Source organism: Chrysemys picta, chromosome 1, assembly GCF_011386835.1.
Source record: "Chrysemys picta bellii isolate R12L10 chromosome 1, ASM1138683v2, whole genome shotgun sequence".
NCBI lineage: Eukaryota > Metazoa > Chordata > Testudines > Emydidae > Chrysemys > Chrysemys picta.
This window is the reverse complement of record NC_088791.1, coordinates 344,712,165-344,726,969: the sequence shown is the minus strand read 5'-3', so window position 1 is coordinate 344,726,969 and position 14,805 is coordinate 344,712,165. Positions and strand designations below refer to the sequence as shown.

Here is a 14,805-nt window from a genome sequence, read left to right as displayed (position 1 = left end):
CTTCTATGAAATCATCCTTCCTTCCATCTCCCAGTAAACAGCTGCTAAGCTGCTGCCATGAGACCTTAATTTACCTTCAGGAACTCAGGGCAGAGGATCCAATCAGTTTTCTCCCTCCCCTGCCCCCACATATGATTGCATCTGATTGGGAAGAAACAAACATCTTTATACACACAGTGGTTCTGCTCTTTCTTGCTCATCCCAGCCCTTCAGCCCCTAAAGCATTTGTCGCTCCTCTTGAAATGTTTCTCAACATCCGTCTCGCTGGTGTTGACTGAAATGCTTCCTGCTAATTCAGGTTCAGCTCATTACAACTGGTGCAAGAGAGAAGCAGAGGAGAACGCAGATCACAATGGGCAGAAGGGTTCTCACTAGACGAGGCTCAGATGTGACGAAACTCCTGGATCGCTGCTTTGCTTTTGGTCAAGGTGGTAAGCTTTGATGTGATAGTCTTACATTTATTATAGCGTTCGGCTCATCCCAGAGGGTGACAAAAATCGTTTCATCACAAAAAATTAAGACCCTTCTAGCACACTATATGCGTTAGCCAATACATATATTAGGGTAGTATACGCCACATTAATATACAAAAAAGTGTTGGGAAGTTATGCTAACAATGTATTACGCTCTCCCTACAATTCTGTTCACCCGTGTCAAGTATCCCTCAATACTGTGCAAAGCTGAAGTCCGCTTTGGCATTAGAAAACAGGAAACTTATCTGCCAAGGCAAAACATCAGTGCTCTGCCTCCGTACAAGCGAGGGAGGTACATTTGCAAACCAGTATCTGGAATGTAGTATCCGAAAGAGATTAGGAAAGTGCAGAACAAAACAAGACAAGGGACTGTTATGAACTGGCGGGTTGGATTTTAAGGGAGGTATCAGGAATTTTGTAACTTGTCAAACCATACCATAAATATAGCTAGTTTAAATGCGTATTTCCAAAGTACACCTTCTGCGTACGAAACACTGCAAGAATTTGCTTCCCAGAAGGAGAGTATGTGTGTCACCTTTTTGTATTAGCTCAAGACAAAACAGTACAATATATTTGATTATTTGGGCTCTTCAACATTTTAACGAGTGAACCGTGAGTGTAATCAAACAACTGGCTACGTCGTGCTATGCAGCAGTGGAAGGGAGGAAGACTCAGTCGAGAATACTAGGCAAATCCTTTCCCTATTTGGTATGCAAGCTCTGTGGGGCAGGGTCTGTCTTCATTGGGTGCATGCAGTGCTTAGCACAATGAAACCTCCTGATTCTTGCCTGTATTGCAGTAGTGCCCAGAAGCCTTCCAAAATGTTTTCATTTGGGAAGAAGTGCCATGGCAAACTACCATCCCAAGACCTCAATTTACAGTCTCTTATGAAATACCCTGCGATGTTAAACTTCACAGAACAGGTTTTACCTTGATCAGAGGGGAGGATGTGTTGATTAGATCCTGTTGGGATTTGAACCAGTTGATCCCGGGAATCTAAATATTTCAAACCTGATGCTTAAGATCACTAAACCCTCCCCTTGGGTTGAGAATAAGACATTGTGTCAATTTTCCACTGCCTTCCAGTTTAAACTAAAATCAGAAGGCAGAAATGGAAGACCCCTGCTGGGAAAAATTTTCAAACATGCTTAAGTCTCACTGAATTGCAGTGGGAGTTGGACACAATTTTACCCATCATGCTATCTAATCCAGCTCCCTGTTCCCTATGCTTTTGCAGGGCTTTGTCCAGCCTACCGTAAAATGACTCCATTGATAGGGGTTTCTACCACTTCACATTACAAGCTATTCCAGTCTTAGATCTGAACCAGGAAATGATAGAGTATGTGCTCTTCATTTCAGCCCACCTATTTTTTTTGGAAAGTCAACTATGTCTGTTATGTGCATGTTTGTTTGCTTGGTAACAAGTACCAAAGCTTTTAAAATTACCTCCACCATTACAAAACAGATGTATTGAGAATAAATTCTGTTTTCACCACTGTAAATAATCTTGTCTATCGTATCTTAGATTGGAGCTGGTCAAATATTTAGGAATTGCTTACATGACAGTTTTCCCCCTTGATCAATTAAAAAGCATTCCTAAATAACACACATTATTCAACACTGATTCACACGCAGCGTTAAAAAAACGCTCCAATAAACACCAAAGAATCACACAGATTTGCTACTACGAAGAGAATGCTTTATTAGTTACAACACTTCATTCAGCTAAATCCACATAGTAATCCATACAGAAATACTACAGAAAAAAGTGCAAATTCTCAGTCTGTATTTATAATACACCCCGATTTCTTAAAAGAAAAGGCATTTGGAGTAACAAATGGAACCAGACTAGGTAACAGATCTAAAACGCTCCTGGGTTCTCAATCGAGAGCAATGACTTCAGGTATTGTGGGTGCAATCATCTTGGAAGAATCAGCCATTGAGCATTCATGGGAAAAGCTGCTACACTCACACTGGGAATCTGAGGTGCTCGGAATGCCGGGGCTTCCCCATGCAAACTGCACCCCTCTTCCCTTGGGCGTGGTCAGAAATGCTCACAAATGTTTGTGCCTAAGTTCTAGGTCAAAAATCAATGAAAGAAATATCCACCAACTCCTTACTTGATCTTTTAGGATCAATAGTTTCCTGAATAATGGCAAAAATCTTCCCCCTTGTGCTGAGGCCAACTAGCTGGGCTGGGCGTGGAGGACTGGGATCCTTCTGTCCCTCAGGCTGTGAAGTGACAGCAGACTCCCTACAACCCAGACTTTGCAGTAGCCATCACTGCTTCTGCGCTGCACTCTGGTGTGGGGAGCTGAGAGCCCACTCACATGCGCCAGACACCTCCCTGTAGCAGAACACTGAGCTTGGGGCCTTTCATGGAGAAAGGGAGACAGGATTTGGCCCTCGATCTAAATGCAAAGGAATTGCTCCTGTGGTAGAAGAGCAGTGGCTTGGCAAATGCCTCTGCCATTTCAGGTCAGACACTGTCTAGATGGAGGCTCAAATACATCTCAAAGCAAGAAGCTGTCAACCCACAGGGCCCCGATCCTACAGTGTGTGTGTGGGGAGGCTCATCTCACTTTAACGGGGCTGGGGGGGGGGGGGGGAGACCAGAGATATGCCCCCACACAGCCAGTTTTAAGCGTAGGCCTAAACTTTACTCATTACTTAGCACTAGGGGCTTTGCCCTGCCTGAAGCTAGCAGTGACCACGCTCTTGCTTTCCATGCAAAAGCATCAAGGAAGTTCCTAGAACTCAGGATGCTTCATAAAACATCCCTCTCCCCCAGCTATAGGGAGCAAAAGCCAACACCGCTGGAGAGGCAGAGTTCAGGAATACTAAGGGGGCACTGGCTGAGAGAAGAAGAATTTCAGAGGAGGAGAGGGCATCTTCCCCCAGGTAAACACATGGCGGTTTTCTTAAAAATTTCTAATCTCTTTGGCCTTATTTCCCTCCCCGCCCCCTTTTTTTTTAAATAAAAGAGAGAGAGAGAGAACACTGAAATTGCTGGTATCCTGGCCTATGTGAGAGTGGGGGATAAAGGTGGTACCTGAGCATAGCAGTACCAGGGATAGCATTATTGCTGGCACCTCTGCGGGCAGGCACCCTATGAATGAAGGAATGCAACGCTTAAGCCCACTCCAGAGCTGCATGTTGCCGGTAAGGGGATGTTGCTGCTGTGTGTTATCACAGACTACCCCAGACTTCAAAGCAAAGTTAGCCAGCATTTAACCAACCTGCGCCAACCACACTGAGGGAGGAAATGCCCTCTTCTCAAGCCACAAAGCGAAAGTGCAGAGCAATCTTGTCGCTAATGGGTTACAAGATCAAGCCAGTAGAAGACTGGCTCCTCCTCAGGTCGCTTCCCTTCACTGAAGTCCTCTGTCATATACACAAAAACAAAACGCCCTGGGAGTCCGTGATTGGGCTTGCATTCTAAGGGCACATCAGTGTACACCTTCTCTTGTGGGCTTCCCTCTGCCAAAACCCCAGGTTAAGTTCCTTAATTCCCATTCAAGTCTTATTGAATCAAAACAGGAGCCATGAACCCTGCAGGTGAACTGTATCAGGTTCAGCCGTCAGCTGAGAAAGATCATTTTAGTGTATTCCATTTATTCAGTCCCATTTTCACGGGAAAGCATCCTGACCGCAAAGACAGAAGAGGAAGTAATTGTACTTCTGACTACAGTAAGAGGTTCACCTACGTTTTGCTTTAGGACATACCTGTAGTCATTCAGTGCTGCACTGCCAGGAGAGAGGGGAAGCACACATTAACAACTTTTGCTTTCCACTCCTTCTGCAGCTCCAAGTTTCCTCCAGAGCTGTGCCAAGCAGTGATATTACTACTGAGGGAGGTGGATAACAACTGTCGATTCCCTTTTACTAACTGAACAGCAAGCACTTCACATTCGGAAGAAGATGGTGCTTATACAAAACACAAATAGAAGAGGTGTATTATAAATCGTGTCAACTTGCCTGGCAAATTTCTTATGCTTTAAAGGATCACATCCTAGTCCCATGGAAGTTCTGCCACAGACTTGAATGGGATAGAGATTAGGCCTCTGTATGCAGCAGTGCAAAAATAAAATAGTGAATGAAACTACTCAAATGCTAGACACAAATAATCACTGGCTCTATCATACCTGATGAATCGCTCCACACCAACCTTTAAAAATGCATCTTAACAGGAAGCGCCGTAAGTCAGTAAACATCCAGACCAAAAAACTGGTTCGGTTTAGAATTAGTCCCCTCCCCACTCACAGTTTAAATATTTCTACAATGCAAACAAAACTATTAAAAACGCCCATAACTGAAACTAGATTGTGCACAAGTTCAAAGTGCTGAGGAAGTAGGTACAGCAAAAAGTTACTCAGCAGTGAGGTAACAAGATGATCATCTTTCACAGTAACAAAAGTAGGGGAGGGAATGCAGAGAAAGGAAAGAACACAACTTCTCCAAATGGAATAGTAGGGATACTTCAAGCATTAGACATATCAATGGAAAACAATGGTAGCAGCAGATCAAACAGCAGTAATTATTATACCCTTAGAATACAGTCATTCTGGTGGCTCACTTGCCCACCTTCCAAAAGCACTTCATCCATGATGTACTGCTTAAGAACTAAGGGCCTAATCATCAGTTGAAGAAAACCACTGATACTCAGCTCCGCCAGATTCATCCAGTCTCAAAAGCATTTTAAAACCTGCATCTTGTAAGTGTTCAATGGCCTGGTGCTCATGTTAAGATTTACCTAATACTGGATGAGATTCAGACTAGGGATGTAAATAGCGTGTAAAAAAAAGTAACCGTGTAACCTATTAAAATTCTGTTGGTTTAACGTTTAACCGGAGAACTAGGGATGCGGGGGGGTGCTGTAGCATTAGTCTGCACCCGACTGCTGGCCCTGTACCCGGGGTCCCGGCTGCCGCTGGTGCCCAGCATTTGGGTGTGTGGGGTGGCAACCGGGACCCCATGGCGGCAGCCAGGATCCCAGGCACGCGGGGCGGCAGGAGAGTTTAATCGTTAACTGAAACCGATAAGCATCAAGCCTATTGATTATCCAGTTAAACTTTTGCATCCCTAATTCAGACCAGGCTCGGCTAACCAGCTACTAGGAAAGCAGATCTGAAAGCCTTACACAATTGTATGTGCTACACCATACCCAGAGCTGACCTATCCACATACACAACTCCATACACCTTTAACGTTTAGCTTTGTTCAAACCACGCACACAAAAAATGAATTGTTCTCTTCTGAATTACAAAAAAAAAAAAAAAAAAAAGATTCAAAACCCCAAGGACTTGATCCTACTGCCAATGAAATTAATGGCAATGCTTCCACTCACTTTAGTGGGACCAGAATCAGGTCTGAAGTTTAACTTCCATCAGGAAAAAAAATGCCAAGTCCAAGCAGCAACTTAAAAAGACTTGCCCCACATATCTTTGGATACTTCCAATTCTGTGCAATATTGTGAAAACAGTAAAGCTTCATTGCTTTCACGCATTTCTCCCTCCCCCCAACCATCGCACTCACAAATATACAATAATCAAGGGAAAGAACCCTTTTTGGCATAAGAGAAATTTCTCTCAATTGTGAGGACAACTTGGAAATCTCTCTTAAAATAAAAAAAATAAATAAACATTGCTTGTAAATAAGCATCTGTGCGACACAGACAGCTTCCTGCAGTACATGTACATTCATATATAGCTAAAATATGTATTTATGGTCATAGTGCAAAGCCTCTGTCAGCATGACATATCCAATATCTGCACAGAAACAGAAAACATGTTGTCCTTTATATCTGCCTAGCTGAGATATGTACAGCATCGTTCTGCACTGTCCTACAGAACTTAGCTATAAGGGTATAATAGAGGACAAATTCAAAGGTTTAACAATAGTGGCAAACAATGGTTTAAACAAGTGCCTCTTGGGATTTATGAACTCCGCTAATCACGGATTTGGAGCTGATTAATCAAAAAAGATATTACTAGAGTCCTATAACCGTGTTTGGGCATTACACACCATAGTATGTAGTTGTGTATTCAATTGTTCTACTTAGTCTATATTAGTACCATAGTGGCTAGATGTCCAGAGCATCACAGTTCTTATTCTAGAGATTTCTATCACCAGTTTAGAAAGACAAAGTGTCAAGCATTAGTCTGCACCCAGGGACATGAGCATCCAGAGGACGCCAAACAGGGAAGCAGTATGCTTTTTAAAATACACTTTTCCCAGACCAGGTGCTCACAGCAACCTTCTGAAGACTTTCCACATTAAGAAAACCAGGTTCTAGTCAAAGCAGAGTAAGGGACTAGTTAGGAATTATATAATTAGGAATAACAGCTAAAAACTTACACGAACAGATAATTAAAGTGAGTTTAGAGGAAGGATCGAATATTTGCAGGCAGGTAACATCAGGAGCTAATTTATAGATGCAACTGTAAGTGAAGAAAAGTGAGAGTAAAGGGGTGAATACACAAAGCCCATGTCTCACCTCCATTAGCTTTCTCATAAGTGAGCAGAGAACATGGACACTGTAGTTTCAAGATGTTAGAGAAATATTAACTGGATTTTCACATAGTCCTCCCAAAACTGCATTCACAAGGCATCTATATTTTAGAACAGCCTGCTTTTAGATGTTTTAATTTGAGATAATGTAGAATGAGATCCAGAATATTTTGGGAGAGTTTTATAAAATGAAAGAAAGCTACCTGATTAAACTATGCTCAATGGGCCTCTGGTGGTTAGAATCACTAATTTAAACAAGACACAGAGATTATTTCCCCTGATTAGGACATCCTGGAAAGGCACTGTTTGATCAGTCAAAAACCAAGCTGCGAATCAAATTGCATGGAGTTGCCACGATTGTTTCACCGTTAAGTAAACATCAGTATTTTAAGATACACAGGAAAAAATACAATGCACCAAGAGCCCCTCTAATACTAGGATATTTAAATGGCTGAAAACCATATACTAGAACAACTTGTCTAAACTAGACATTTTAAATACTAAACTCTATTTTAAACATACTTGTAAATTAAGACCTGTAACAGTAAATTATACCGACACACTCCACAGCAATGAAGAAGCCGGCTCATTTTGTCAGTCTTACGTGATTGCTAATTCCCTTCAAATACACTTAGAACTAACAGAACTTTTTGAATTCAAGTCTTTTCAAATCAAAGGTGCTAGGTATTAGTTCATTCAACATGAAACTCAGTGACTTATGCTACAGCAGAGTTTAGCAGTCTTAACCCTCTGGAGTGCTACATTTTGAACTATGGGAGTTGACTTCATTATGTTAATGTACATGTGTCTTTTGGTCAAAAGAACATGAAATTGTAGATATTAACTCCCCCAAATCAATTTGCCAGCCATAGCTTTTTGCTGGAAAACTGACAAAAAGATGCTGCCTCTTTATTGGTTTTTAAGAATTTAGCCAGTTAGGTAACTGACACACACACGCACACACAATTAATGCTAAATGGAGTTCTGATCTTGGTTCCTTTGTTCCACATGATACAGCGCAAGGAGAGTCACTTCTATAACACTGTTGGAGGAGATCTACACAGAACGCAAGATGAGTCCATTCTTACTGGGCTCCAAAAAATTCTCAATCAAAGCTTCAATGACTTTCTGTAGTTGTTCTTCCAGAAAGGTTTTGTCACTAGAAGGAGAAATCAAATGGCTGAAGTTAGAGTAATATCAAGTGATCTATCCCAAAAAAGGCAGCTCCAACACTTTAACAAACTGAGTTTGATTAGATTTCAAAAACCTCAAAAGTCCTTCAGAAGACTTCTTGCCATTCAGCTAATTGTAATGTTCCTACTTGCTGAGCTTATAGACTTAGAGTCAATTTGTTTACTTTACAAAAAAGACGATTGAGAGGTGACCTTGATTACAGTATACAAGTACCTTCCTGGGAAGAAAATAGTATGTGCTAAAGGGCTCTTTAATCTAGCAAGCAAAGGCATAGTAAGAACTAATGGCTGGAAGCTGAAGCCAGACAAATTCAAATTAGCCACAAATCTGAAACACTGAGAGGTATTAACCATTGGAACAAACTACCAGGTAAGTGGTGAATTCTCAGTGTCTTGGAGTCTTCCAGAAGGTCTTCTTGATTTGAAGATATGCTGTAGTTAGTCCAACAAGTTACTGGGCTCAACATAGTGGTAACTGGGTGAAATTTAAGGGTCTGTGATAACAGATGGTCAGAACAGATGATGTAATGTTCCCCTTCTGGCCTTAACTCCTATGAAATCTAATTAATGAAAGCAGCAAGGGAAGAAAATCAAGACCAAATCCATTAAACAGAACAGCATGTCTCTCTCCTGCTACTCCCTGTTGTACAATATATTTCCACTGGACGCAAGAGGAACTGACTCACTCAATCGGATATTAAATTAATTTGACCTATTTCTACTTATGTCCTGTCTAGATCAGTTTTGGCCATTTTGACCATGCACAGGAACTCACAAGAGACTGGTTGCTCTTTAACCCTTGAAAACTTAAAACATAAACTACCATTGAAACAGAAGAGCACATCATCTAGCATAGTATAGTACGCAGTTCCTGACAGAGACCAAAGAATAATGCTTCAGAGGGAAGCATACAACCTCTATCATTCACCTAGCTCAGCAGTGCTATTACAATCGGGGAGGAAGTGCCTTTCTGATCAGCAGCTGCTGATCATCTTATGCTCTGGAGTAGAAGGGCTTGATAGTCCTTCTAATTTCTATCCTGGAGAGTAAATGCAGATATTCTTCCTATCCATTTCAATGTCTAATCCTTTACAGAAAATTAAACGATTTCTTTGTATTGGTTACTAAAACAAAACAAAAAACAAAAACCAGCAAGATGTGCACACACTTTAGGGGTCTGAGCCAAAGCCCAAACAAGCCAATGGAGTCTTGCCATTAACTGCAGTGGGGTTTGAATCAGGCCTTTACTAAGTAACTGGTTTATTGTCATTCCTCTCTAAGCTACTCACTGGCACCACGTATGTCAGTATGCTCTCCAGGGCAGGCGCAGTGCCTTTGCTGGCAGATTACTGGGTATACAAAGATCGTTTGCCTTAGTTATTTTCTGCACCTTCCTCTTTTGAGCAGTTAAAACAGATCAGAAGTATAAAGAAAGTCAGACTGTTGGCCCAGTTCCAGATTTAAAGAAAAAAGTCTTAAACAGATTGAGAACTCCCAAACTGACATGCACTGAGAGAAAGCATCCACATGAATACATAAAAAGAGATCACATGCACCAATCAAAGAACTGGCAAGAGCTGACATTCAGAAAATTAGCATTCACAATGCCTGCCACTTCGAGTTGCTATTGCCCCAGCTCTAGTTAAACAGAAAATCTATTCAAGGACCTCAGTAAGGTCCTACTAACTGCAATGTGTAAACTGGAAGTTAAATATATTCAAACTTGGGGACCAAAAAGTATCTGCATAAATTTGAACGTATGTGCCTAAGTAACTGACTTGACTTTCCCAAGGGCAGAACATCCATTGCTCTGATTGACTGCGTGGAATGAGCATGCTTGGTACCCTGAAAATAAGGCCACTTGAAGTGTCCGTCTTTAAGACCTTCCCAAGTTTGAAAAGTAAAATTAAGTGTTGAGAGTGGCTCTCACTTGGGAGTAGTGTGGCCACCCTAAACCCCTTCCTTCCAAGAGTAATAAACACTGATGATACAGATGCTATGTGGTGGTATAAAACGTTTCTCCCCCAAAAAGGCACTTGGGACACTAAAGAGGAGTGTTTTTTTTTTTTTTTTTTTTTTGAAGAAGTGGGAAGAGATGAACCAGATTGGCTATCAGAGGGAGGAGAGTTTCATATGCGCAACTTACCGACACAAAGATTTCATCGCCAGATAACCTAGGGTGCAATAGTGTGGGTGTTTACTACAGTTCATGGACCTCTCCAAATAAGCAGAGCTTGACTAGGAGTGAAAGAAAAGTTTTTGCTCCAGGATTAAAATTTTTTGTGGGGAGGGGGTTTGCAGCAGCAGACTCGTGAAATTCAACTTGTCCATTTTATCCACGGCTAACAGAGTGCTAGCATCAAGCCTCATGAGCCGATCCATGCACGCAGCTTAACAGCCCGAAACCCTCAACACCTGTCTGTCAAGTCATGTGCATTACACCCAGCAACTAGGGTGGGGAAGCTTTTATCTTTGCAGAATGTGTCTCTCCTAATGCCTGTTCACCTACAGGTCTGTGGAAATATTTTGAATGAGACGGGTGCAGTTCCAATACTCACCATGCACAAGTCAAGCGAAAGGAGTAAAGATTGCACAGAAAAGACACAGATTCAGCAAACCAAGCGTTGACACAATGTGGAAAGTGGAATCCCTCACCTCTGCTCAGGCCGCGCACACATCTCTGCATAGTACTTGATCTTTGGCTCAGTTCCACTTGTCCGGAGGGTGGCAACACACCCATTTTGAAAGGTGAAGGTGATCATCTGACTGTTTTTACTCGCAGGCAACACCTAATGGAACATCATCATCATTTTAATCTGTACAATCAACATGCATCTCCCCTCCCTGCTATACTAAGTATCATGCATTGCATACAAACTCTGACACAATGCGAACAAGTGATCAATATGAAAATTAGTTTCCGACGACCTAGTGCTGTCTACATGGGAACTTAAGCCAATTTAACAACACTGCTCCGGAGTTTGGATTTTTCACATCCCTCTGACCGATGTAGTTAAAACCAATCTAATTTTCTAATATAGACCAGGCCTTAATTATCCATGTGTAAAACTAATTTTAATTAAATTATGGATATCTTAGTGGAAATTAAAAAAAAATTCTTTGGTGAATAATTTAATTGTTTAATTAATATTAAGATTTTACCCACTGATGGTATCCTTTAAATCAAAGGTGTTTAAATTACCTTGAAGGTATTGAGCTTTTCTGTAACTTAAATGAGTTTCCTTTAATCAGCACCTTGAATAAAAACCTGGTTGTAAATCTCTGCGTTTCATTTACAGCTATTTGCTTTTCAAAGTTGGATAGGGAACATAGCTGAAAAACTTCATAGGATGGACGCTTGTTCACATCTCCCCAAACATGGTTCAGTTACATTATAATGAAGTCAGTACTTTAAACAATTTTCACAATAATGCTAATATCTATCAGCATTAGCAGAAGGCCCCTAGCTTAAAGTCGTTCTAGTTTTTTATTTATGTGGAAAGGGCATAGGACAGACTTTAATTAATGTGATAGATTTAAATTGTCTGCATCACTGTATTTTCAAGAAAACATAAAATATATAAGAATTCTTCCACAGACATAGCTGTTGCCTTGCGGGGAGGTGGATTACTTCCACTGATGGGAGAACCCCTCCTGTCAACACAGGTAGTATCTACACCAGAGGTGGGCAAACTACGGCCCGCGGGACCATCCTGCCCGGCGCCTTAGCCCCTGGCCCCTCCCCCGCTGTCCCCCTCTGTCTCCCAGCTATGCCACCCCAGGGGCAACACTCTAGGCGGCGGAGCTGCTCGCTCCTGCCAAGCATAGCGGCAGCGAGTCTAGCTCTGGGCGGCGCAGCAGCCAGACATGCTGCTCTGCATGGCATGGTAAGTGCAGGGCCAGTTCTAACTTTTTTGCTGCCCCAAGCAGCAAAAAAAAAAAAAAAAAAAAAAAAAGCGCCGCCCCGCCGAGCGCCGCCGGAACCCGCCCCCCCGCCGAATGCTGCGCCGCGCTGCCCCCCGCCACCCCAAGATTGGCCGCCCCTTATCAGGTGCTGCCCCAAGCATGTGCTTGGTTGCCTGGTGCCTGAAGCCGGCCCTGGGTAAGTGGTAAGTGGGCCAGGGGGTTGTATAAGGGGTGGGGGGTGTCTGGGACGGGGAAAGGGGGGGGTGTTGGATAGGCGTGGGACCCCAGGGGACCTGTCAGGGGACAGGGAGCAGGGGGGTTGGATAGGGGGTGGAGTCCTGGGGGGTGGTTAGGGGCAGGGGGTCACAAGATGGGGTGGTTAGGCGAGGGGGTGGTTAGGCAACAAGGAGCGAAGGGGGGGTTGGATGGGTCAGGGATTCTGAGGGGGGCAGTCAGGGGGCTGGAAGTGGGAGGGGGCAGATAGGGGTTGGGGGCCAGGCTGTTTGGGGAGGCACAGCCTTCCCTACCCAGCCCTCCATACAGCTCTGCAACCCCAATGTGGCCCTCGGGCCAAAAAGTTTGCCCACCCCAGTCTACACTGAAGTGTTACAGCCATGTCACTGTGGTTTTTTAAGCATACAGACAAGCGCTACGTTTATATCCCAAATACTGGATGTTTGGCATCGTTCTGTATCATAAAATCAACTTAATGTATTCATTCACAGGCTCAGAAAACACCTTGTCAAAGGGTTAAAACGTTTGCCACGAGACTAATTTTTTCTCAAAGTACTGTGTAACTCACCGATTTCTTATTAAGCTGGCTGCTGTCATAGCCAGTGGTAACATCCCGTACGTGTAATATACCATAAGCGCCACAAGACTTTGGATACGATTTTGGGAAATCAAAATTCCGAAGCTTTTCGAATACCCTTTTGATAGTAGGAGGTTCATAGCACAAGAAATAGGAGGTCTTTGAAATGTGATATCCATACCTACAAGGAAAAATATTATTTTAATTACGAGAGTCACCGTCTTCTGCACACTAAGTCTACAGAGTGATCAGTGATTCAGAACATGGTTCTCCATATTCATGAGCATGCACACAGTATTATGCAGACCCTGGATCTTTCAAGCAGATTTCACTGCATTTTTTGAAAACCAAGCTTCCTTTTTAGAATATTTCAAGGCCTTCTGATTTTAAAAGATAGCTTAGACAATGTAAAATGATTCACGATGGTCTCAGCCTGTTTGCAAACCCAAAACCACTGAACTTCACCAATTCACCCTAAAGGGAGGGTCAGTAATGAAGGACAATAATGCAAGTAACCCTTCATAGTCACAGAAATGGACTGAATCCAGTTGAGAAAAGGACTTGAAACTCATGCCACTAAAAATACAAGATCCCCATTTGGAGCCTGAAAAATTGTGCCTGGAGGGGAGACCTGATCCGATGCCTACCTCCATGTTGCTATCCCTGGTCTGGATCCATAAGCCTTCTCTATTCTTCCTTGGGCCCCCAGCCTCCACACACTCCTCTAACTGCTCCTTTCTGGACCCACAGAGAAGCCTAATTCTTGCCACATCACTTCTTCCTCACCGTCTACTACAGTCTCCTCCATTTTCCCCACTGTGCCTTTGGAAAGACACTGTAAATTTCCTACCTCTGTTGCCCCTTGCCAGTACTCTCCAAACCTGCTCTGTGCTGAGTTAGTCCTGCCACAGTCTACACGTGACGGAGTGAACTCAGTCCAGCAGCAGTCAGAACAGTGGCCAGAAGCAGCACTGTGATGGGAGATATTTCAAACAAAGGGTAATCCACAGGCCATAGCAAAGACAGCAACTTGATTTTCAAATTAAACAGATGACTACCACGTCCTTTTTAGACCAATGTGTTTATACTGCTCCTAGCATAACAGAGCCTCAAGCAGGACTGGGTATATGGGAAAAGTAAGATACTCGTGAAACGTTGTAGGGAACCAAATATTGATACAAACCCAGAATTTCAGATCTTGAAACAAAAAATGCGTCAGTTTCCCTGGGATTTAACTGCAAATTCCAAAGTTTTCAATTATTCCTTTAAAGTGGTCACTGTATGTGATAAACCTTAGCTCGCCATAGGGTAGTGCCTAACTAATCCAAATCAAACTCTTTCAATCTAACTAGCAAACACTTCAAATAAAGAGGTATTTTCTTAGCACCCCCCCAGAGTATTTTTTTTACATTTCTATAGCATCTTTAAACCCTGATAGGATGGGAAATTATGGAACAAAATGGAGATGGAGAGGATACACAGGGAGGAAAGAACCAAACATAGCAAGACAGATGCTGGACTGGAATCCCAAGGGCAAAAAGACGATGAGGTAAACCAAGGACAACTTAGAAAAGCACAATGAAGGAGAACCGAATGCTATTAAAATGACATGGGCAGAAGCTATGCCTGCAGCAAGAGACTGTCAAAGATGGAAGGCAGCAATGAAGGTCCTGTGGTCCGCATGGAATAAAAAGGCATAAGTCAAGTTAGTTTACACTCCACGCAGTTTACAAAGATATACGCAGAGCACCACTAAAATACAGAAGGGAGGATAACCAACACAACCTAACAGTGGGAGAAGAAATCATTTTTTCTCAGGACAGACCCAGGGCAAACCTCTTTCTTACACAACTTTTTAAGATGCCAATTCAGAGCTGACCAGGCTTCCTCCATTCTTACGGACTATCCTCCA

At 42.7% G+C, this 14,805-nt stretch overlaps 1 protein-coding gene across 10 annotated transcripts in view; it reads right to left on the bottom strand.

Annotated features, from left to right (window-relative positions):
• Positions 1–2,150: 2,150 nt before the first annotated feature.
• The window catches only part of PGM2L1 (phosphoglucomutase 2 like 1), a 108,903-nt gene continuing 96,248 nt past the window's right edge, over positions 2,151–14,805 (bottom strand). For 8 of the 10 annotated variants that reach the window (XR_010601328.1, XM_065596336.1, XM_065596308.1 and 5 more), the window contains 3 exons: positions 12,885–13,074; positions 10,832–10,965; positions 2,151–8,142 (listed from right to left, as the gene is read on the bottom strand). Coding sequence is in view for 7 of the 10 variants with exons in the window: in XM_065596336.1 (XP_065452408.1) it covers positions 8,040–8,142; positions 10,832–10,965; positions 12,885–13,074 (427 nt within the window). In the remaining 3 variants the exon portion in view is untranslated. Of the gene's footprint in view, positions 8,143–8,543; positions 8,737–10,831; positions 10,966–12,884; positions 13,075–14,805 lie in introns of all 10 variants that reach the window. The other 2 variants (XR_010601330.1, XR_010601318.1) reach the window with 1 other exon arrangement.